At 41.7% G+C, this 22,472-nt stretch overlaps 1 protein-coding gene across 4 annotated transcripts in view; it reads right to left on the reverse strand.

The window, feature by feature from the left end:
- Positions 1-22,472, reverse strand: part of strn (striatin, calmodulin binding protein) — a 95,390-nt gene that overhangs the window by 16,379 nt on the left and 56,539 nt on the right. The window contains exons 4-11 of one of the 4 annotated variants that reach the window (XM_078213376.1): positions 20,420-20,498; positions 18,933-19,103; positions 15,969-16,119; positions 14,907-15,045; positions 6,973-7,083; positions 4,905-5,048; positions 4,613-4,749; positions 103-278 (exon numbers count right to left, since the gene is read on the reverse strand). In XM_078213376.1, the coding sequence (XP_078069502.1) occupies positions 103-278; positions 4,613-4,749; positions 4,905-5,048; positions 6,973-7,083; positions 14,907-15,045; positions 15,969-16,119; positions 18,933-19,103; positions 20,420-20,498 (1,108 nt within the window). The remainder of the gene's footprint in view (positions 1-102; positions 279-4,612; positions 4,750-4,904; positions 5,049-6,972; positions 7,084-14,906; positions 15,046-15,968; positions 16,120-18,932; positions 19,104-20,419; positions 20,499-22,472) is intronic. The other 3 variants (XM_078213377.1, XM_078213378.1, XM_078213380.1) reach the window with 3 other exon arrangements.

Genomic DNA, 22,472 nt, shown 5'->3' on the forward strand with positions numbered 1-22,472 from the left:
TAATAGTCCAAATACTAATACAGAACAACTCAAATTCATCCAGTGACTTAAACACTTTGTACATCAAAAAATATTAAGAATGTATTGTGTTCATCATCATACTTTTTTGCTGGAGCAGTCTTTTGTAAATTCCATAACTTCACAGTGTGATCTTCTGAGGCAGTTACCAAAACAGGTTCAACTGGATGAAAAGCAAGGCCTCTTATTCCATCAAAATGGCTCCGTAATGTGAATTTAGGATTCCAAGTCTTTCTTAATGCATCTTTATTATTAGTAATCTGTAAAACCCCAAAAACATTTCAGAAAGTAGTTAGAGAAATACAAACAAGCTCCCAAACATTGGATTAATTGGGATTTTCATTTTCATCATTTTTTTTTTAAAGATGCAATAGAATAATACAGGAGTATTCAGTCTAGCGTGCCAGCTTTTTGAAAGAGCTATCCAATTAGTTTTAATCCCTTGTTCCTGCCTCACAGCCCTGCAATTTCTCCTTTTCAACTTTATATCCAATTTCCTATAGGCAGCTATTACTTAGTCTGCTTTCACCAACTTTTCAGGCAGTGCATTCCAGATCATCATAACTTGCTGAATAAACATTATTTCCAACCATGTTTTTTTTGTTAATTGTCTTTAAATCCTTGTCCACTGATTACCATTCTCCCTGTCACTGGAAACATTTTCTCCCTGCTTTATCAAGATTCCTCTTAATAACATTTTTTTGTTGTATGAGGTAAATGATCAGTTTCTGATGAAGATTGAAGGAGAGAGTTTACATAAGACGTGGATGATTATCTGAGGCGGAGAGATTGGGTTGACTCAGCTTGTATTCACTGGAGTTTAGATGAATGAGTGGGGATCTCATCGACCCAATCTCTCCTCATACAACAATCATCTGCCTCTGTGTGAACTCCCTCCCCACTGAAACATATAAAATTCTGACATGGCTGGACAGATTGGCTAGAGATGTTTCCTTTGGCTGGTGGGGCGGGGGGGCGGGGGGGGGGGGGGGGGGGGAGGAGGAGAGAGAGGAAAACAAGGAGTCACAATCTCAGGGTACAGGATAAGCCATTTAGGACTGAAATCAGGAGTAATTTCTTCACTCAGAGGGTGAACTTGTGGAATTCTGTCTACCACATAAGGCTGTTGAGGTCAAATCACTGAATGTATTTTTAAAAATGATACACGATTTCTAGACACTAAAGGTGTTAAGGGGTACCGGGAGAGCACAGGAGTATGGCATTGAAATAGAAAATCAACTATTATCACAGAATGGTGGAGCAGGCTGAATAGCCTACTCTGGCTCCTATTTCCGACGTTCACCTAAGTGATTACTGTATTTTAGAGTTGCCTTATTGCATTTCTATTGTGTTGTTGTAAGCTAGCTGAACGATTTTGCACAAATCAGCAGACAACACTAATTCAGAAGCAGTGAACACAGGCATTCATTGTACAAAATTTTTGAGAAAACAAATAGTTACTAATCTAGGATTACTAAACTACAACATGTAACAATGATACCAGATACCATTACGCAAGCACTAAAATTAACACTAACACTCAGGAGTAATAACATCGTTAAAATTCTGTTTGGAAGGGGAGGCTTTATGCAAGTCATAATTCAGTCATTAAACTGAAAATACAGAGGAAGAACCTGAATACAGTACAGAGAACATATGAAAGATAAAAATATGCAATATTTGCAATGCATACAGCGTAGGGCAAGAGGCAGTCTTGTGTTAATGTTACTGAACTAGCAAACCAGAGGCTTGGGCTAATGCTCTGGATCCCACCATGGCTTGTGTGTGTGTGTGTGTGGGGGGGGGGGTGTTAAATCCAAACTAAAAGGCTAGTATCAGTAATGATATCATGAAGTCACCAGACTGTTAAAAACCCACCCGATTCACTCGTGTCCTTCCTTTAATGAAGGAAATCTGCCCCCCTTATCCAGTCTGGGTTACGTGAAACTCTAAACCCACAGCAGGCCTTTGAAATGGGCAGATGCATCTGCCTAGCACGCCAATCCGTTGTAGCAAATCACCACAGCAAAGTCATAGAAGAATGAAACCTGATGAATCACTAGGCATTGATCAATGGACCGGAAATAATATAGGTACACACCCTGCCCAGTCGACATTGCAAGGGGACTTCTGCCAAAATTGGGAGGGATAGCCAGGCTAAGTCTTTCTCACGCCAATGTTCCAGACTCCTCCATCACCATCCCTGGGATATGACCACAAGAAATGGTGGTGGCACAGTGGAATACGATTGGGAGAGAGTGGGCCAGGGAGTCCTCAACATTGACTCTGGACTCCATGAAATCTCATGGCATCAGGTCAAGGAAACCTCCTGCTGGTTACCACTTTCCACCATCCCTTAACTGATGAATCAGCACTGCACCTTGTTGGACACCACTTGGCAGATGCGCTGAGGGTTAGGATTGACATGGAGTCTTCAGGAACTGAAGATCAATCTCCAGGGTATTGCTGTGTGCAACCCTGGAAAAACAACTTATTTTTATTCATTTCCTTTCGACATCCCTTTCGACTATATCACTGTGCCACCACCTCTTGTGGACAACGGATTGAGGGCGGCACAGTGGTTAGCACAGCTGCTTCACAGCGCCAGCGACCCGAGTTCAATTCCCACCTTGGCTCTCTGCATGGAGTTTGCGTGGGTTTCCTCCGGGTGCTCCGGTTTCCTCCCACAGTCTGAAAAACGTGCTGGTTAGGTACATTGACCATGCTAAATTCTCCCTCAGTGTACCCGAACAGGCGCCAGAGTGTGGCGACTAAGGGATTTTCACTTCATTGCAGAGATCATGTAAGCCTTACTTGTAACTAATAAATAAACCTTACTTTGAATGGCCTTCTTCTGTGTATGTGACTCTGTAAATTCTAAGCCTCTGAAATATTTCAAAATGCTTCACAAAAATTACTTTCGAAGTACAGTCACTGCTGATGTAGGAAAATGCAGCAGCCAGTGTACACACAGCAGGATCCCACAAACAGTACTTTCATAAATGATGAGTTTTTTTTGCTTTCTGACTTCTGATTGTAGAATGAATGTTTGCATAATATGGAAGAACAATGTTCACCAAATCGTGCCACAAAATGTTTACTATTCACCCGAGCAGCAGATGGGTGCTATGTTTTAATGTCCCATCCAAAGGCTAGAACTTTATAATTTCTAATATTTTTGTCCTATGAAATCCATTCATTCCCAGCCTGCTCCAAATTGGTTTAATTTCCAACCCCCTGTTTGGTGAGTGTTGGGACGGCACAGTGGTTAGCACAGCTGCCTCACAGCATCAGGTAACTGGATTCAATTCCGGCCTCAGGTCACTGTCTTTGTGGAGTTTACACATTCTCCTGTGTTGGCGTGGGTTTCCTCCGGGTGCTCCGGTTTCCTTCCACACTCCAAAGATGTGCGGGTTAGGTTGATTGGCCATGCTAAATTGACCCTAGCGTCAGGGGGATTAGCAGGGTAAATGAGGGTTACGGGAATAGGGCCTAGGTGGGATTGTGGTCAGTACAGACTTGATGGGCCGAATGGCATCCATCTGCACTGTAGGGATTCTGTGAAAAAACTGGCAAGAACTCAGTGATGATCATGTATAAGCTGCAGCCTACCAGCAAGGGGCCTGCACGTAGCTGAAACATCATGCACAGAGAGATAGCTGGCATGGTTTCATTAAACTAATTATTGGTTGTTGCAGGTAAATATGGCTCCTTAGTTGGCAGTTCCCTTGCTGCCCCTTATATATGTTTAGTTGTAAAATGCAGAATCTGCTAATTAACTGGAATCTCACATCCTCCTTCATAACCTGTCATCCACATTCCTTTCCCTGGCAGAATTTCCCACTAACATCCTAGATAAACACATCTATTCAAACCGGTCCTTGTTAGAAACTAAGAACTTATATTTATAGCACCTCACTTTGTCCTCAGGATATCCCATAGCATTTCACATCCAGCTAATTACTTGAGCAAAGTGCAGTTATCATTGTTTTACAGGCAAACAGCAGTCCATTCCACCAAGAAAGGTCTCCAAAACAGCAAGTAAATGGTCAGTTGGCATGTTTGTATTGGTGATTGAGGGAGCAATGTTGGCCAGTACGCCTGGGACAGCACCCTGCTGTTCTTTGCCTAGAGCAATAGAATATTTAACATTCAAAGAATAGGTAGACCTCAGTGGAAGTCTGATCCAAAGAATGGTACCCTCATCAAGAGAGAACACACTCAGTGTTGTAATGATGTTCTAAGTTCTGGAGTAGGGCTTGAACCCAAATGAATGTTACCAATTTAGCCAAGCCAGAAATTCTGATGTTCAATTATACAGGTTGAGAATTTTAAATGCCTCTTGCTGTAGGGAACAGGATGCAATGCCAGAGTGGTAAGGAATAGATGCTTGCCTATAATTTGCACCATCATGAAACACCATTAAGAAGAAGCCAAGTGTTTTTTTTGATGCTTCCTTGAAGATAATCACCCTTGGTCAATCTCATATTGGCTGGTCATAAAGTTACACCCCCAGCAGTTCTTGGCTGTACTAGAATTTTATTAATGACACTTACAAAACAGGTTTGATAAACTGATGGAAATTCTAACTTACGTCATAATTTAGAGGGTCTGCTTCATTAGCGACTGTGAGGCCTGCCAGTTCTCCAAGGCCCAACGCATTCTCCAGTGCTTCATTTGTACCCATGATAAAGGGTTTTCCTGCTCCCGGGGAAAAGGTCAATGCATCAACTAGAAAGAACAGTATTTAAGTGTTTACCTGGATCACCAAAAGTTTTAATTCAAATAAATTAAATTCAAAATAAGTGAGTATGCTGTAAATAAAAACACACCGATTCATGAGTGTATAATATTTTCCCAAGATGTCCAGCTTTCCTCTCACCTACCTTCTTCTGTCCTGCCAGCTTCATGCTCAGTCAGTCGTGTGGTAGCTGGCCTTGGGGGTGAGTTTACTGAAGACTGCAGTGGAGGAAGCTCATCCACATCTCTTAATGTAGCCAACATATCTTGCAACTTAGATCTGTTTGGCCCTGTTAAGGAACAGAAATAGAGCTATAAGTAATGTTGGATCTTGTGTCCCTCTATCACTTAAGAAAAGAATGATTTATCTGCACATTTCCAAGTTTGTCTTCTTAAAATACTGATTCAATTTTATTACAAGAGGAAAAATGAATCAAAGCAAAATAAGCATAAAAAAGAAAATGTTATTAAATTTTCTATTTTAACTGTAATTTCAATTATGTCAAATCTTGACCCAGATATAGCTGCCTTCATTTTTGGTTTGCACTTCTACCCATCTCCAAATAAATACTCTATCAAACAAAGTAGGAAACAGGAACACTGAGCCTTCCAGAGATTGACAGCAATCAGTTACTCTTCCACTACCTCAGTGTACATATAAAGCTCCCGTACGCTGTTGAGGTATATTAAATTTTGATGGACACACAACATGCAAAGCACGTATAGAAAACCAATAAACTTCCTTGCTTTCTTAATGACTACTGCACTGCAATTGTGTATTTGATCCATATCCGTGCTCCCTTTTGAAGATATTTAAGGCTAAATGTATGATCATGCCTATTTGCACTGTATGAATGATACTCCATGTTCAAGCATCTAAGTTGGATTTTGATCATGTATATAATGTTTTGACCACAGGATGACCCATTAATTGACATTAACATGGAAAGTGTTACCTCCTTTGTTAGCCAGGCCTGGATAATTGCTTGTCAACACTAGTCTATATTTTGCAGAAATGTAGAAATTGAATAAAGATAAATTTTTCTGATAAATTTCAGATATTGAATTGACACGCATTGATGGAAGTTTTGCCATCTGACAAGCAGAAGAGTGGACAGCGAAAAACATGACTGACTACCCAATGTGAGTAACCCTACTTTTAAACTGCCCTAAAACAAAATAAACCGACCTCTAGGGTAGGTTTCATGATGAGACGGATTATGAAGGGCTATTGATTAAAGTATTATGAAGTGAAGGGCATTATCACTATCCTGCCCAACGCAGCATCTTTTTTGGTTTGGTTTTCACATGTATGTTAAGGTGCCTTCCGCTCAGTGCTAAGTGGAAATCGAACAAATTTCTTCTATTAATACTACTGGAACCAGGACTAAAATATCAGAGCACAGCACAAAGATGGAATAAATTCATTCTGCATTCCCTTGACTGCTTAGACAGAACTTTTCCATCCACTTCAGCATCCTTTTCAGATTTGATACCATTAGTTCAGGGCTTTGTCATCGATGGTTTAAACCTGCAACGAGAAGGGACCAAGCACAGATCCAGAGCTTCATCCTTTTGAGTTCCAGAAGTGTCTTTCTATCCCACAAACTGGATGAGTCAAAGCACTCATGGGTTTGGGTACCTTGGATCAAGTCATTACCAAGATGAATTCTGTTCTCTACAATTTTGAATAGAGTGCTGATATTTTTGTAGAATATATGTAATAAATAGTCGCATTAAATAGTAATATTTTAAAGATATAGCTCCAGTCACAATATTGAAACTTGTACTCCATTAGAAAAGTTTCCCCTCCCAATCAGTCACCCATCCCAGTTGAAATTGGAATAACCTCCAACCATGTTAATAACTGACCAAATAATTTTCCATTTTTTGTTCCTTTGCTTACCTTTCATCTGTTCTGACGTTTGACTGCCCTTCAGTACACAAACCCAAAATCTATGACTTGAAATCGTTTCCATCTTATCCATTAAAAGGAAGAAATAAAAATTGCAAAGTAAAACAGCAGGCTAATACTGAAAAAAAAGAAGTTTTGAGTAGCAACTTCCAAAAAAAAGTGAAACCAAGGAAGATCAAGAGTAGCTGAGAGTGAGCAGATGATTTTAAAAGGAACAGGAAGAGTATCTGGATACTTTTTTTTGAAAGAGTGGTAAAAGAGGGTTTACGAAAAGTATACCAGATTTTATACGCACTTACTCTTCACCCCCTTTTTCCCCTTTCGCTCCTTTTTGTATTGCTCCTTGAGTTTGGTTAGTAGTCCCTGGTCCACGTCCCAGCTCTCTGGTGTGGGACATGCATCTTCCTTGTCTAAACACAGCACAGTGAAACAAATCAGAGATTGCTTTCTGGGACAATCCAACTCTTACACCACATGTAGGACAGTTCCAACATTTTCATTTAAAAACAGAGCATCATTGCAAACAACTCAGTCGCAAAGTGTAGTTAATGTTAGAACAAAACTGTTATCTCGTTCCACAGGAACCTTCTCAGGAAGACTCATTTGTTTCAATAGTCAAAATAAAATTCACCATAATCAAAAAAAAGTATTGTTATTGAGAATCCTCAATTTAAGATTAAATCATCAGGTACATCAAAACACAAGCCTCAGATAACATATGTGTTGGATATTCCAGGAACAAGGCAGCCAATGCCATGAGTGGGGGGGATGGGACTTGTATACGATCATATCCAAGCTCACTTATCAGATTTCAGACAGCAACTATGTGATTCAGCCTTTTACAAATCAATAGACAAAAAAACACATATGTAAGCACTTTTGATCATCTCATAGGCACTGTTGCCATCCATAACACTGACTACAATATTCTATGAAGCTTCTCTACAGCATTACAAGCTAGATTGTAAACTCATGTTTGTCATGTTAACCGTTTGCATATTATTAGATCAAACCACGATCACATAGATGTTAGCAAGTGAAAGTCATCGACATGCCTTCTGGTCAGAATCAACATCCTGTAAAGGCAGATTGAAATAGAGCCCTGTTTTAATCACGGCTTCAATTCCCTTTCCCAGCAATTGAACACACAGGTTACACAACTTCAACGAACCCCATATTGGGCTGACATCAAACATGGATGTTTGAAGATAATTCATTGATCACTGACTCAGTAAGATGAGCAGATGTCCCGCCATACAAGAATAAGGGCGATCGCAGTGATTGCAATAACTATCGAGGCATCTCCTTGTTAAGCATCGTGTATTTACACGTGCTGCCCTTGTCAGACTACAGGTTCTGGCTGAATGCACTATCCCAGATCCGAGTGCTTTGGTTTTAGAATCAGAAAATCTACAATTGACGTGATCGTCCAACAACTGCAAGAGAAATGCCACGAACAAAGACCACGATATATTGCTTTCACTATCTCAGCAAGACTTTCGACCATGTGAAGTGGTCTATTTAAGCTGGAGAAAACTGGCTGCCACCAGAGCAACTGCTCAATCTTATCGCCTCTGTGACAACATGGGTAAAGTCAGCTATGACAGGACGACGTCAAAATCCTATGAGATCACAGTGGGGTTGAACAGGCTTGCATTAAGGGGCTGACATGCTGTTCTTCTCTTTGCTGCTGTCACGTCTTCAGCTCATCTACAGCAAGTCGCTGCTTACATACCAGAATTGATGGAAAGCTTTCAGTCTTGCTCACCTGAGATCCAAGTCCTTATCGGTCACACTGATGATGCCACACTAATATACCATATCAGGGAACACCTTCAGCAGCAAATGGACTGACTATCTCACACCTGGAAATAGTTCGATTTGAACATCAAGACAGCAAATATCATGCCCCAAGATGGTGTTGCACCGCCATCTATCAGCATTGATTATGTGGCATGGGAGATTGTTGATAGTATCACATATCTGGGCTCCACAAGCAGCAATCTGTTACTTGATGCGGAAATCAACACAACAGCTGCAGCTTTTGCCCGCTGGCTGTCCAAGCTGAGTAAGGGAGTGTGGAACAACAGCAAACTGACTGAGAACATCAAACTGCAAGCCCACCAACCTGGCATCTTCAGCACATTTCTCTACAGTGCTGAGACCTGTACAACGTATTGTAGACAGGAGAGAAGACTGAACAGTTTCCAGCTTCACTGGCTCAGATGTATTCTCGACATCTCTTGGCAGGTTCAGGTCACCAACTCAGAGGTCCTGGAGTGTGCTACTTCTATCAGCTTACATTCTTTGCGAAACCAACAAGGTCGGCACTGGCCCAGCCACATTCATTGGGTGAATGACTACTGTACACTTTCTGAATGATGAACGAGTCATTGGGTCATAATCTCCTGGGTATCCACACCTCTACTACAAGGACACCTGCAAGAGAATTATGTAGGTGGCGGATATTGACACTGACAACTGGGAGAGTCACCAACTGCGGTGTCCTCTGGAGGCTGACTGCTCAACCCACAGTCTTCCATGCCAGAGTGTGGCTCCTGGCCTTTAACAAAGTTCATGGCCTAAACCACTGTTTTATATGACAGAAGGCTGTCACAAAACAACCCATGTTGGACTGACATACAATATGGATGTTTTAAGTTAACTCATTAATCAATGACTCAGTAAGATCCCCCTTCTCCATCACCACAGTTAATAGATCTGTGCATGCCCTCAAAGGGAATGCAAGCCTGAACCAACACTCCTGCTGTTGTTTTGGATTGCGTAGCCTCTATTTTTTGTGTGGTTGTGGATCTACAGCATTGTAAAGGGGTTGATTATGCCCAGCCGTGTAGGGGTTTTTAGATTGCTGTGCATCCAGCAGCTTAGAGGGAACGTTGGATTCCACACCCCAAACTCAGAAGTCACATGATCTACACAAGAGATTCATCACCAAGGGTACTCCATCAACTCATCCACATTTCACTCCCATGCTGATTCACACTTTTGCTACATCCGGCACTATTCACCTTCAACTGAAACTATGCTTCTTACATCTGCCCTCTTGAACACTGTCATTTAAGTCTCCAAATCAAATTTCAAATCCTATTATCTACAAATACCTCCATGGCCTTGCCCAACTCTAGCTTCACAATCTTTTTCAGCCCCTTGTGCTATCCAATGTCTTTCAATGTTCTATTCCTGCCTTTGCGCATTGCCACCCTTCACCACTGTTGGCAAAACAGTCGGCCATCTTGGCTCTTCTCTTGAACATTCTTTAGACAAATATAGAAATCTTGCTGCTCCAGCACCAGTTGCATCTACTAGTCTTCACTGACTTCCCTTCCCAACCAATATATTTCAAAAATCTTTGTCTTCAATCATACATTATTCAAGGCCTCACCACAATTGCCTCGAGGGCTACGCTCCTGCAAGCATCTTCTCATGTGACTTCCATGTCCTCTACATACTCCTTCCTCTGCTCCACCTTTGGATGTGGAGTGCTCTTCAGCCTCAGTCACTACCACCCCACTAAAATCGAAAATGTAATCCCATCCTGTGGTTACTTGATCAGTTCAACTTTAGAATCAAATTAAAAATTATTTTAAAAACTTAACATTTTGGGATTTCCAGATGTTCCCACCTATTAAACAGTGTAAGAAGTTATCAGCTGCTATCTGAATCCATGCTTCACATCACTGGTGCTTCACTGGATATGGTACTCAGATGATAAATTGTGCACTGCATCTACAGTCAAAGTCACGCAGTGCAGAAAAGGCCCTTTGGCCCATCGAGTCTGCAGCGACAATAACTACCAGTAAAGTCGGGCTAATTCCGTTTTCCTGCACTTGTTCCAGGGACAAGTGCTCATCCAAATATTTTTGAAAGGTTGTAAGGTTTCCGGCCTCCACCACCTTCCCAGGCAGTGCATTCCAGATTCCCACCATCCTCGAGTGAATTTCCCCCCCCCCCACAAATCCTCACTGAATCTCCTGCCCCTTACCTTAAAACGATGCCCCCTGGTGACTGACCCCTCAACCATGGGGAATAGCTACTTCCTATTCACCATGTCCATACCCCTCAATCTTGTCCACCTCAATCATGTCTCCCCTCCGCCTCCTCTGCTTTAGAGAAAACAACCCAAGCCAAAACAATCCAGACTCTCCTTATAACTCAAATGCTCCATCCCCGGCAACATCATGGTGAACCTCCTCTGTATCCCCTCTAGAACAATCACATCATTCCTATAGTGAGGTGACCAGAACGCCACACAGTGCTCCAGCTGTGGCCTAACCAATGTTCTGTCGAATGTTATAATGTATCATAACGTTCTGTACACAGCTCCAACATTACCTCCTTACTCTTTTACTCTATGCCATGACTGATCAAAGCGAGTGTGTCATATGCTTTCTTAACTACCTATTCACCTGCTCTGCTGCCTTAAGGGATCTGTGAATAAGTACCCCAAGATCCATCGGTTCCTCTGAGCTTCCTAATATCTTGTCATTCATTAAATATTACTTTGTCTTGTTACTTCTTCCAAAGTGCATCACCTCACACATCAGGCTTAAAAACCATCTGCCACTGCTCTGCCTACCTGACCCACCTATCTATATCTCCCTGTATTCTACAACCTTCTTCACTATTAGCCATCCCACCAATCTTGGTGTCATCTGCAAACTTGCTTCTCATTCTCCCCACATTATCATCTATATTATTTGTGTTTATGACAAACAATAAGCACTGAACCTTGTGGTACACCACTGGACACTGGCCTCCAGTCACTCAAACCACCACCCTTTGTGTCCTATTACTGAGCCAGTTTCGGATCCATCGCACCAGGTTTCCCTGAATTCCATGTGCTTTAACCTTCTCAATCAGTCTCCCACGTGAGACCTTGTCAAAGGCTTTGCTAAAATCCATATAAACTACATCAACTGCATTTTCCTCATCCAAACATTCAATCACATTTTCAAAACGTTCTATCAGATTTGTTAGGCATGACCTCCCTCTGACAAAGTCATGTTGACTATCCCTAATTAACCCATGCCTTTCCAAGTGGAGATTAACTCTCTCCTTCAGAATTTTCTTCATCAGTTTTCCTATCACTGACGTGAGACTCACTGGTCTGTATTTTCCTGGTTCATCTCTACCACCCTTCTTGAAAAGTGGAACCACATTAGTCGTCCTCCAGTCCTGTGGCACTTCACGTGGCCAGAGAGGAGTTAAAAATTTGTGTCAGAGCCCCTGCAATTTCCTGTCTCACCTCCCACTGCAGCCTGGGATGCAATTCATCTGTCCCTGGGGATTTGTCCATTTTTTAAAAAGAGCCTTCTCTGCCTCCTCACTTTGTCAAACTGTTCAATGTCCTCGCAGTCCCTTTTCCTGAATTCTGTACACATGTTCTCCTTTTCCCGAGTGAAGACTGATGAGAAGAATTCATTTAACGCCCTTCCAATGTCCTGCGGCTTCACACAGATTACCCCCTTGGTCTCTAATGGCCTATTCTTTCTCTGGCTAACCTCTTTCCTTTAATATATTTATAGAATATCTTAGGATTCTTCCTAATCTTGATAGCAAATCCTTTCTCATGCCCCCTTTTTGCTCTAATTGCTTTCTTAAGTTCCCTCTTGCACTTCCTACATAAACATCCAGGGTTCCCTGAACTTATTGCTCCTACATTTCCCCCTATAGGGGGCATGTTGAATCTGTACTCTCCCCATTTCCTTTTTGAATGCCACCGCCCCCCCAACTCCGCTGCAGACTTGCCTGCAAGGAGCTGTTCCCAGATCCTGCCTTATTTTAAGGTATTTCTTGTCCCTATTTTACCCTTATCGAGTTACCATCGATCTTTATACAAAGTCCAAAGATGTGCAGGTTAGGTTGATTGGACATGCTAACTTAACCCTTAGTGTCCCGGGGTGTGATAGGTTAGAGAGGTCAGCAGGGTAACTAAGCAGGGATAGGGCCTGGGTGGAATTAGTGCAGACTTGATGGGCCGAATGGCCTCCTTCTGCACTGTAGGGATTCTATGAAATGTGCCAGGTATCTTCACTACAGGAAAAGGAAACTATATCCAGCCAATTCAATCACAACCTCTGCTTTGCAAGTGGTGGAGGTGCTTCAAGGAGTCAGGTAGTGAGACAAATGCAACAGAATATCCAGTCTCTGTCCTGCTCCAATAATCATGTTGCTGATCGAGTTAAGTCAATGGTAATTTCCCAAGATGCTGATGATGGGCATTCAGCAAAGACAATCCCATTGCATTTCATGGGGATATGCACATACTCTCATTAGAAATGGCTATTGCCTGGCACTGTGTGAGACATGGATGTTACATTGCTACTATCAGCCCAAGTCTAGATGCTGCCTTGCAGGGTGCATTAAAACAACACCAATGATTTTCAAGCTCCAATTTATCACAAGGATATAAAAATGATTACAATCATTTTGAAAATTTTACAACTGGGTGGGAAGATCAGCAATGAGGAAATCCTCAACGGTAGATGCACAGAGTACAAAGTAAATGTATTCCTTTAAGGCAAAAATGAAATGCGACTAAATATAGAATTACATGGATCAATAGGAAGATTAAAGCCAAACTAAAACTTAAAAGGAGGCATATAATAAAGTTAGACATGACAGTACTAAAGATAATCATGAGGAATAAATAGAATGCCAAGGTGAAAAGATGAAAGGAGCTAATATGAAAGAGGACAACAAGTAGAAAAGTTAAGGGAGAGTAGAACACCTCTGAGGCGAAGATGTGGGTCTAATTGAGAATGAACATGTGGTAGCAAAATTCAAAATATCTTTTGCACATTGATGGGAGGAAGTGAGAACATAAATATACCAGCAGGGAAGATGGAGTAACCGGTGATGCTAAATGTAGATGAGCAATGGGTTGAGATGCAGATGCATGTTCTAAAGAAAAATCAGACAAATATTGAACTCTGAAGGCGAAGGGAGAGAGAGTTTTGAATTATTCTGGCAAAGTGTCAGCACAGACATGCTCAGCAGTAAAATTCCACAGTTCTGCAATTTTCAAAATGCTAAGGGAACTCTATCCATAAAGATACAGCAAAAGCCACAGCCACCTTCTCCCAGTGTGATCATTATAGTTTCCCCTCTTGGCCCTCACATCCCATGCACCACACCACAGCCTGGTCAACAAATATTTTCAAATTAACTAATTATACCCACATATTCTGCAGTGATCTTCAATAAGCTACACAATGCCCTTTTCATCAATTTGACTGTGTCTATGCTCAGTAAAAATCATGCAGAGCCCTAATTTAACAGAAGATTAAAAATACACAGACAGCAGCATACTCATCACCAACAATTTCAGCACTCTAAGTACCATCATCCAGAAGTACAATTGATTCTTTTTGGATAAAACTGGCTTTAAAAAAAAAATTAGGTCACTGGCAAAATAGAACAATTCTAAATTTATCAGTATGATAAATCCATCTGCTTCCTCACAAAAGCAGACAGACTTCCTCACACCCCAACATATGGACAGCCATGGACACACATACGTGCATGCAGACCCGACACACACCTACACCCGACACAAACAGACTTGCACCCCCAACACACAGGCACACTGATGCATGTCTGACACGTGAGCATGCACCTACCATGCGTGCACTCCCACCTGTACGTGCTCCCACCCACCAAATGTGCATGAACACACCCTTGCACGCCCACTTGTGCACCAACATGCGCACACATCCATGCAGGAGCTGACACACAACCCCAACACGCACACCCACATGAGCGTCCCGACACACCTGTGTGCACACGCCCCAACACACACACACTGCCCCATACACACACCCCTCTGATATACATACCGACATGCACCTGTGTGCACACGCCCCCTGCCCGCACCCACTCACCAGCCTATGTGCACTCCACATGAGTAGAAACACCCATACGTGCATCTCAGCACACATACATACACATTCGCACCACACAAGTCGCTACATATTCTCTAATTCCACTTGAGCTCAGTAATTTGAGATGATCTGCTACACCAAGGAGATGAAGTGATAATTTCCATGTTAGAAAGATTGTCATTAATATGCTTACTTATACTTTATGCAGATACACTTAATATTTAAGTTTACCTTACAATGCATGCCTTACATGTGCAACAATTTTTCACATTAAACAAAATTTTTAAGGGCAATTGCCTGCTTGGTAACAAGATATTTAGAAATTTTACCCCATTCTGTTCCATCGCCTGCACTTCTCGACTCCCCTGCTCCTTCATCTTCTGAAGTTCCTAAGAAATCAAACTCTCTCAGCGCTTCCTCAGTGTCCATATCTTCCATTGGATCCGATAACACTCCTTTATTAACAAACTGTTTAAAAGATGACAATTTGCACAATTAACAAGCATGCTGATCATACTGCATTATATAAATAGCAACCAAGGTGAACCAAGCAAATGGTTCCACACATTGCAGATTTCAACAGCACCTCTAAAATCTACACAGTGGAAATAGTTATCAAAAATCGCCAGTTAGCAATATCTTTCATCATTGCAAGAAATTTTAAAATAGCCTTCATGTGTTTTGTAGCAGCTATTATATTCACTCATTCTTAACATGCACAAGTATAACTTCAGAATAAAGGCTTGTTCAGAGGTTATGTTCTAAAATTACTCTGTTGATGTGCGGGCAGTGCAAAATACGTACAACTGTGTAGTACACATTATACAACTGTGTATTGCACATTAAACAAGCATTGCTACTTAAGAATGTTATGTGATTCATTTACTTAACTACCCCTCCTCTGACATTTTGACAGCTGCTGTTATGCTTAGTTTAACATTCACTGCAATCCTAAATACACACCACCAGACAGCGCTGCGCCAAACTATTTGCTGCACAGCAGCTGACATCTTGGTAAAGGTGTGTAGATTAAAGTTTTCTGTTTATACTTCAATTTGCCACCAGCCCTTCTCTCTTTCCTTTCTCCTCTTTACTTCCGTCCCTCCTTTCTTCCTCCAGTCCCTTCTCCCTCCCAGCCTGCTTGGTCAGAATTCAATTGGTGTCACCTCCCTTAGTGTAAAGTCATAAAGATATCAAAATGGAAAATAACATTTTCATAAAGAGTCTACACATTAAAAAAAGAGATATTCGACAAGGAAGGAAGAGTAGATCAACGTGATAATAGGACCAGAGTATCTTCAGGAGAAAATTTTACAGAATTCAACCTGAACATTTACCACAAATTGAGACATTACTTCACATTTCTCCACCTACCCAATCATCTAACCTACCGAACTATCGCTAATCGTTCTCTCTCTGCCATTATTTTCATCGTCTTCATCTTCATCACTAAATTCCGCTGCCGCATTTTCAAGGAAAGTCAATGTTTCCAGTACATCTGCTGAATCACTCGAAAGCGGTTTAACTTTCTCCCCGGAATTTCTTTAGAAAAAAATACAAAACCATATATTATATAATCTTTCACATTTTTTTCAAACAAATCTAACAGATTTGAGGGGAAAATAGCATGTTGTTATTCTGTAAAATGTAAAATTCTGCAAGGTGCCATGGTTCATATCACATCCTTTCTTTTCAGTGATTCCCTTTCCCACCCCCATGCATTACTCTACAGACAATAAGCAAGCTGTGCCCAAATCTGATCATATCTGCTCTGTCACAGTCCATTAGGAGGAAAGTGAAAGGCTCTTGGTGGGAACTGGTTCTTTCTCTTTTCCTGTAATACAACACGTAAATTCCTTTCCATGTATTTCTCACTCCTTTTCCAAGAGATGTGCATCAGACCTACAGATGCAATGTTATAAGAGAGAGTCAGGAGTGTAATCACTTGTTTCACAAAATTGACTAAAAAACAGTTGGTAGAAAAATACAAAGCAGTCAGAGTAACTGTTTGGCCCGGAAGCACGCCACAAGATATTCTTATCTAATATTACAGCACAAAAGGAAGTAATTCTACTCATGATGCTACTGTTTTGAAAAAGTTATACATTGGTCTCAGATTCATAGAACTGTTACGGCACAGGAGGCGGCCATTCAGTCCATGCCAGCTTTCTGCATAGCAATTCAATCCATTCCATTCCCTCTGCTCTTCCCATGTAGCGCTAAACAATGAAGATCTCTCCTCGTCAAGTATATAACTCTGATTAACAAAGCAAAATAAGTGGTATAGGTTCACTAACTATTCTTATAAGGGCTATTAAATTAAAACGCCTCCTCCTTACCACAGGAACATATTAATGTAATATCATAACACAACTATCCCTTACTTAGTTCCCCAAAACTGTTTTTTAAAAAACAGCATGGTAAATTTGAGCGTGTAAGGAAGAGTTACGTTCCTGATGTTTAATTTCAAATTTGATTGCATTGAAACTATCTGGTCCAAAAGTTCTATTAACTCACTAATGCTTTACACCAGTGGTTCCCAAACTTTTTTCACTGGGCCACACTTTCGGAATAAAAATTTGCTCGTGCCACACCGAATTTTTTTATCGAGGAGAAATACATTAAAAAAAAAACAACTCCGAGCAGCGTTTGATTCATAGCATAGAACACAACTACTTTATAATATGATCATGGGACATCCAGAAAGTATAAAACAATCACTTTGGAAAAATATCTAATCCATGTTTAAATGCTTCTTTGATTGTCCTTGAATCTTCCCGCCACACTTGCCATCCTCTCTTGCCGCACCAGTGTGGCGTGCCGCACCCTTTGGGAACCACTGCTTTACTCTGTCCCCACTTCTCCCAATCCTTCCGCCTCCCTACACCAACTCTCCTACTTGCCACTCTCCCTTGCACTTGCTGCCTCTCTTGTTCCCTTGCTCACTTCCTGCTTTTCACTGCCCCTCTCCCAAGCTCTCACGCACAAGTGCTTGGGATGGGGACTGAGTGGGGTGGTGAGCAGGAAGCAGAGGGGTTGGGGGGCGGGGGGGGGGGGGGGAGAAGTGGCAGCTGGTTTGTACAGTAGCCATGCAGAAATGAAAACCGAGGCAATGCTATTCAAATAACTTCCCTAATTTACAAATCTCACCAAAACAAAAATGTACTGTTAGAATACATTTTAAAAGGGGCATACCTGTACCGAAAACTAAATACATGCTACAAGAAAAGGCATCAAAGTACACATTGATCTCACACTATTCAATGTTGTGGGATACACATTATGCAATACTCAGTTTATCACAAGTCCACATCTTACTAAGCCAGGAGCAGCACGCTTTGAGTAAGGCCACATCACACTAACACTAATTGTTAAACATTAGGCCAATACCAGCAACAGCAAGTAAATCCAGATGAACCTTTGCTCCAACCATGGGTAAAAGACAGCTTTTGTCCATTCTGTTAATTGCTGGATTAATTCCGGATCTGGCGGCATGGTGGCACAGTGGCTGCCTCACAGCGCCAGGGACCCAGATTCAATTCTGGCCTTGGGTCACTGTCTGTGCGGAGTTTGCACATTCGCCCTGTGTCTGTGTGGGTTTCCTCTGGGTGCTCCAGTTTCCTCCCACAGTCCAAAGATGTGCGGGTTAGGTGGATGGGCCATGCTAAATTAACCCTGGGGGGGGGGGGGGGATTAGCAAGGTAAATATGTGGGGTTATGGGGATAGGGCCTGGGTGAGATTATGGTGGGTGCAGACTCGATGGGCCAAATGGCCTCCTTCTGCACTGTAGGGATCCTATAATAGAGTGAATCATTTTACTTCCCATTAATGGTGACACTGGAGTTATGTTTTGTTTAATAAGGGACACAGCCATAGAGGATAGTAAACCTATAACAACCCAAAAAAGGTAACAATAACTTAACAACTCAAACGTTTTAGTTCAATGTTAAGAAGTTTAGGTTTATGATCTCTGTTTGTACACTGACAAAATAAGGAACACGCCTATGAATATTTGTTGGATCCAGTGGAAAAGGTCGAAAGAATTTAAACGACTGGGCCAGCATGAAGTCCAGTCAACTTACAGGGTAAAGCAACCAGGTGTGCCACAGAACTGGGAAACATCTGCCATGGCTTAAATTCAAAAGCTTACCTGTTAGTTTATAGTGAATCTTTAAAAAAGCAAAATCCGAACGTTGCACAAGTGTAAAACCCAAGGATGCACAGCAATGATAGTATATTTTAAAAATCTTAGAACTATTACATTCAAAGGAGAATGGATTTTACACAAAGGAATTAAACGGAAGATTTTAAACAAAGTAAATGTACACTGGTGATATTAATTGTCAACACTTACCCAATCATGTTTGTTCCTTTTATTAGAGTTTCACCACCATTTACAACAGGCTCCAGATTCTTGTTTTCCGATAATTTATCTAGATCATCACTGGAGAGGCCAAGTAGTGCCCGTGCTCGCCTTGACTTCACGTCTATTATGGTGTCTGTGCAACCCACCTCCTGCAAGTATCTGGGGAAATAGTGAATTGGAGCATTTGTAAGCTTAGTGACAATATCTTGAAATCTCATCCCAGCTTGTACAGCAAAATAGACCAGCTACAATTGATGCAACAGTTAGAAAAGACGAAGAATATACACACCACAAATCCTTTGCTACACTGCAGTGGGCACTAGCAAAAGAAAAGTCACCCGTACCAGCTGCAGGGTCAAAGTGATGCGTCTCTTTCAGTACCAGCCTCTATAGTCACTGGGAAAATGAAAGATCCCAGCACAGGGCTATTGTTAACAATTCACCATTCATTGCATTGTTTGCACTAAGAAACTCAGCCGTTTACTTGTTTAGATTGTTTCGGGGGTGGGGGGGGGGGGGGGGGGGGGGGGGGGGAAGCAGAAACAGCAGATATTTAAGCACTGAATTTTAATACGTGTAAACTGAACCCACTAGACCTTTAACATGAGAGCAGTGAGCATCCTACCCAGAATCACATTTCATTTTGATTCTGCACATAATGATCTTTAATACTACACTGGCTTCTACAAGCACAAGGTGGTCGCCCAGTGCTTTAGCGCAGGCACAGTATCCAATGGCACTGACAGCTTCTTTTTGGCAGTCATTTTAATAATAACTTACTTCATTGCCTATGTATCCCCAACATGATGTATACCACAAAAGAAATGCAACCAAGTGGACCATTCCTTTGAACGAATCAAATGACTTGTCTGAAATTTCTATCAATGCAACATTCCCAGAGCCCCGCGCTATGTGGGCACACTGGGTGCAGCCATTTCCTGGTCTCTGTTCACCTGTTTTGTTGCTCTCTTCTCTCTCCTCCCGCCCCCCCAAGCCATTTCTTTCAATATTTCATCTTTTAATATATTTCGAAAAAGACACCAACTTGATGCAACATTTTAATTGGGGGTAGGGGGCAAGGATGGGCAGACTGTGCCACTTGCTATTGCCAGCCCTGAGGGGATTGGGGTGAGCTGTCCATTGAAGACATTTTAAAAAGTGTTCACTTGGATGTGGCCAGCAAGGTAATATTTTCAATTTCAGGGTCAATAATGACCGCCCTGTGCATACTGCCCCCTGTAAAGATGGTGGCTGCGCATAAAACAGCACATGCAAGGCACCGGAAGCAAATACAGCCATAAGGTTAACACCTTAAAATGTTACAATTTAGTTTAAAATCAGATTCTACCAATTTTACACATGCGATTTTGAACAAGGAAGAAAAGCAGTTCACAGCTCTCTCAATACAAGGTAAGACACTGAAGACACCAGAATCAACAAGTATTTTTGAAATGAAGCTGACTGCAGATACTCACTGACGAAGGAGTTGTCGTCCTTGCTTCCACGTTAACTGATTATTTTGTGTTGTCTGTATTTCGTTTTCATTTCCTTCATCTAGAAAAGCAACGATCCAAACTGAATTCCTCACTCCTCAATTTACTTATTAATAATCTTACTGCAGGCACAATTGGAATCAGGTGTCAAACGGAAATTGTTGTCAGCTAACAGTTAGAAGTTACATTTCCACAATTACACCTTCTGTCAGGGGAAAGCAGAGCTCTGGTCACTAGTGTCTTCCTGATAGCTACATGTGTAACATTAGAAAGAACAGGTAACAAGACAGCTCCCTTTCAACATTAGACTGTCCTGGGCTTTCATAGAATCCCAACAGTGCAGGAGGCCATTCGGCCCATCAAGCCTGCACCTACCAGAATCCCACCCAGGCCCTATCCGCGTAACCACATATATTTACCACATTAATCCTGCTGACATTAAGGGGCAATTTAGCATGGGTAATCCGTCTAGCCTTTCCATAACACTTCAAAACTGAAGTTAAATATTAATTTTGCAGTGGTTAATTTATACTGACTCCTGCACTTCCAACACAATCCGGACTGATATGCCAGTGTGGTATGGAAGGAATGCTGCACTGATAGGAGCTATCTTTCTGATGTTACGCTGAGGTCTTATCTGCCTGCTGCAGGTGAAAATAAAAGAACAAATGGCAGCAGCTGAAGAGCAGGGAATTCCCCTTGTCCTGGCCAACATTCATCCCTCAACTAATAGCTAAGAACAGGTTTACTAACCATTTATCTCATTTGCTGTTGTGATCCCGCTGCCATGTGTACAAACTGGCTTCTACATTTGCTTACCCAACAGTGACTGCACTTCAAAACTAATTTATTCACTGAAGTGGTTTAGGACTTCCTGAGAATGTGAAAAGTGAGATACTTTTATAACCACAAAAACTGAAATAGTGCAAGGCTACCTCACATGCAACTCCAAATGCTGGCCACCTGTTCAGCAGCAATTATACATTTGATTCTTCAATTGCTAAGGGACAGACACCGCTCCAGTAAGTCATAGAGTCAGAGGTTTACAGCATGGAAACAGGCCCTTTGGCCTAACTTGTCCATGTCGCCTTTTTTTAAAAAAAAACCCTAAACTAATCCCAATTTGGCCCATATGCCTCTATACCTATCGTACCCATGTAACTATCTAAATGCTTTTTAAAAGACAAAATTGTACCCACTTCTACTACTACCTCTGGCAGCTTGTTCCAGAAATTCACCACCCTTTGTGTGAAAAAATTGCCCCTCTGGACACCTTTGTATCTCTCCCCTCTCACCTTAAACCTATGCCCTCTAGTTTGAGACTCCCCTACCTTTGGGCAAAGATATTGACTATCTAGCTGATCTGTGCTCCTCATTATTTTATAGACCTCTAAGATCATCCCTCAGCCTCCTACGCTCCAGAGAAAAAAGTCCCAGTCTACCCAGCCGCTCCTTATAACTCAATCCATCAAGTCCCAGTAGCATCCTAGTAAATCTTTTCTGCACTCTTTCTAGTTTAATAATATTCTTTCTATAATAGGGTGACCAGAACTGCACACAGTATTCCAAGTGTGGCCTTACCAATGTCTTGTACAACTTCTAACAAGACTTCCCAACTCCTGTATCCAATGTTCTGACCGATGAAACCAAGCATGCCGAATGCCTTCTTCACCTCTCTGTCCACCTGTGACTCCACTTTCAAGGAGCTATGAACATGTACCCCTAGATCCCTTTGTTCTGTAACTCTCCCAAACGCCCTACCATTAACTGAGTAAGTCCTGCCCTGGTTCAATCCACCAAAATGCATCACCTCACATTTGTCTAAATTAAACTCCATCTGCCATTTGTCAGCCCACTGGTCCAATTGATCAAGATCCCATTGCAATTGGAGATAATTTTCTTCACTGTCCACTATGCCACCAATTTTAGTGTCATCTGCAAACTTACTAACCATGCCTCCTATATTCTCATCCAAATCATTAACATAAATGACAAACAACAGTGGACCCAGCACTGATCCCTGAGGCACACAGCT

This window comes from Mustelus asterias, chromosome 5 (assembly GCF_964213995.1).
Source record: "Mustelus asterias chromosome 5, sMusAst1.hap1.1, whole genome shotgun sequence".
Taxonomy (NCBI): domain Eukaryota; kingdom Metazoa; phylum Chordata; class Chondrichthyes; order Carcharhiniformes; family Triakidae; genus Mustelus; species Mustelus asterias.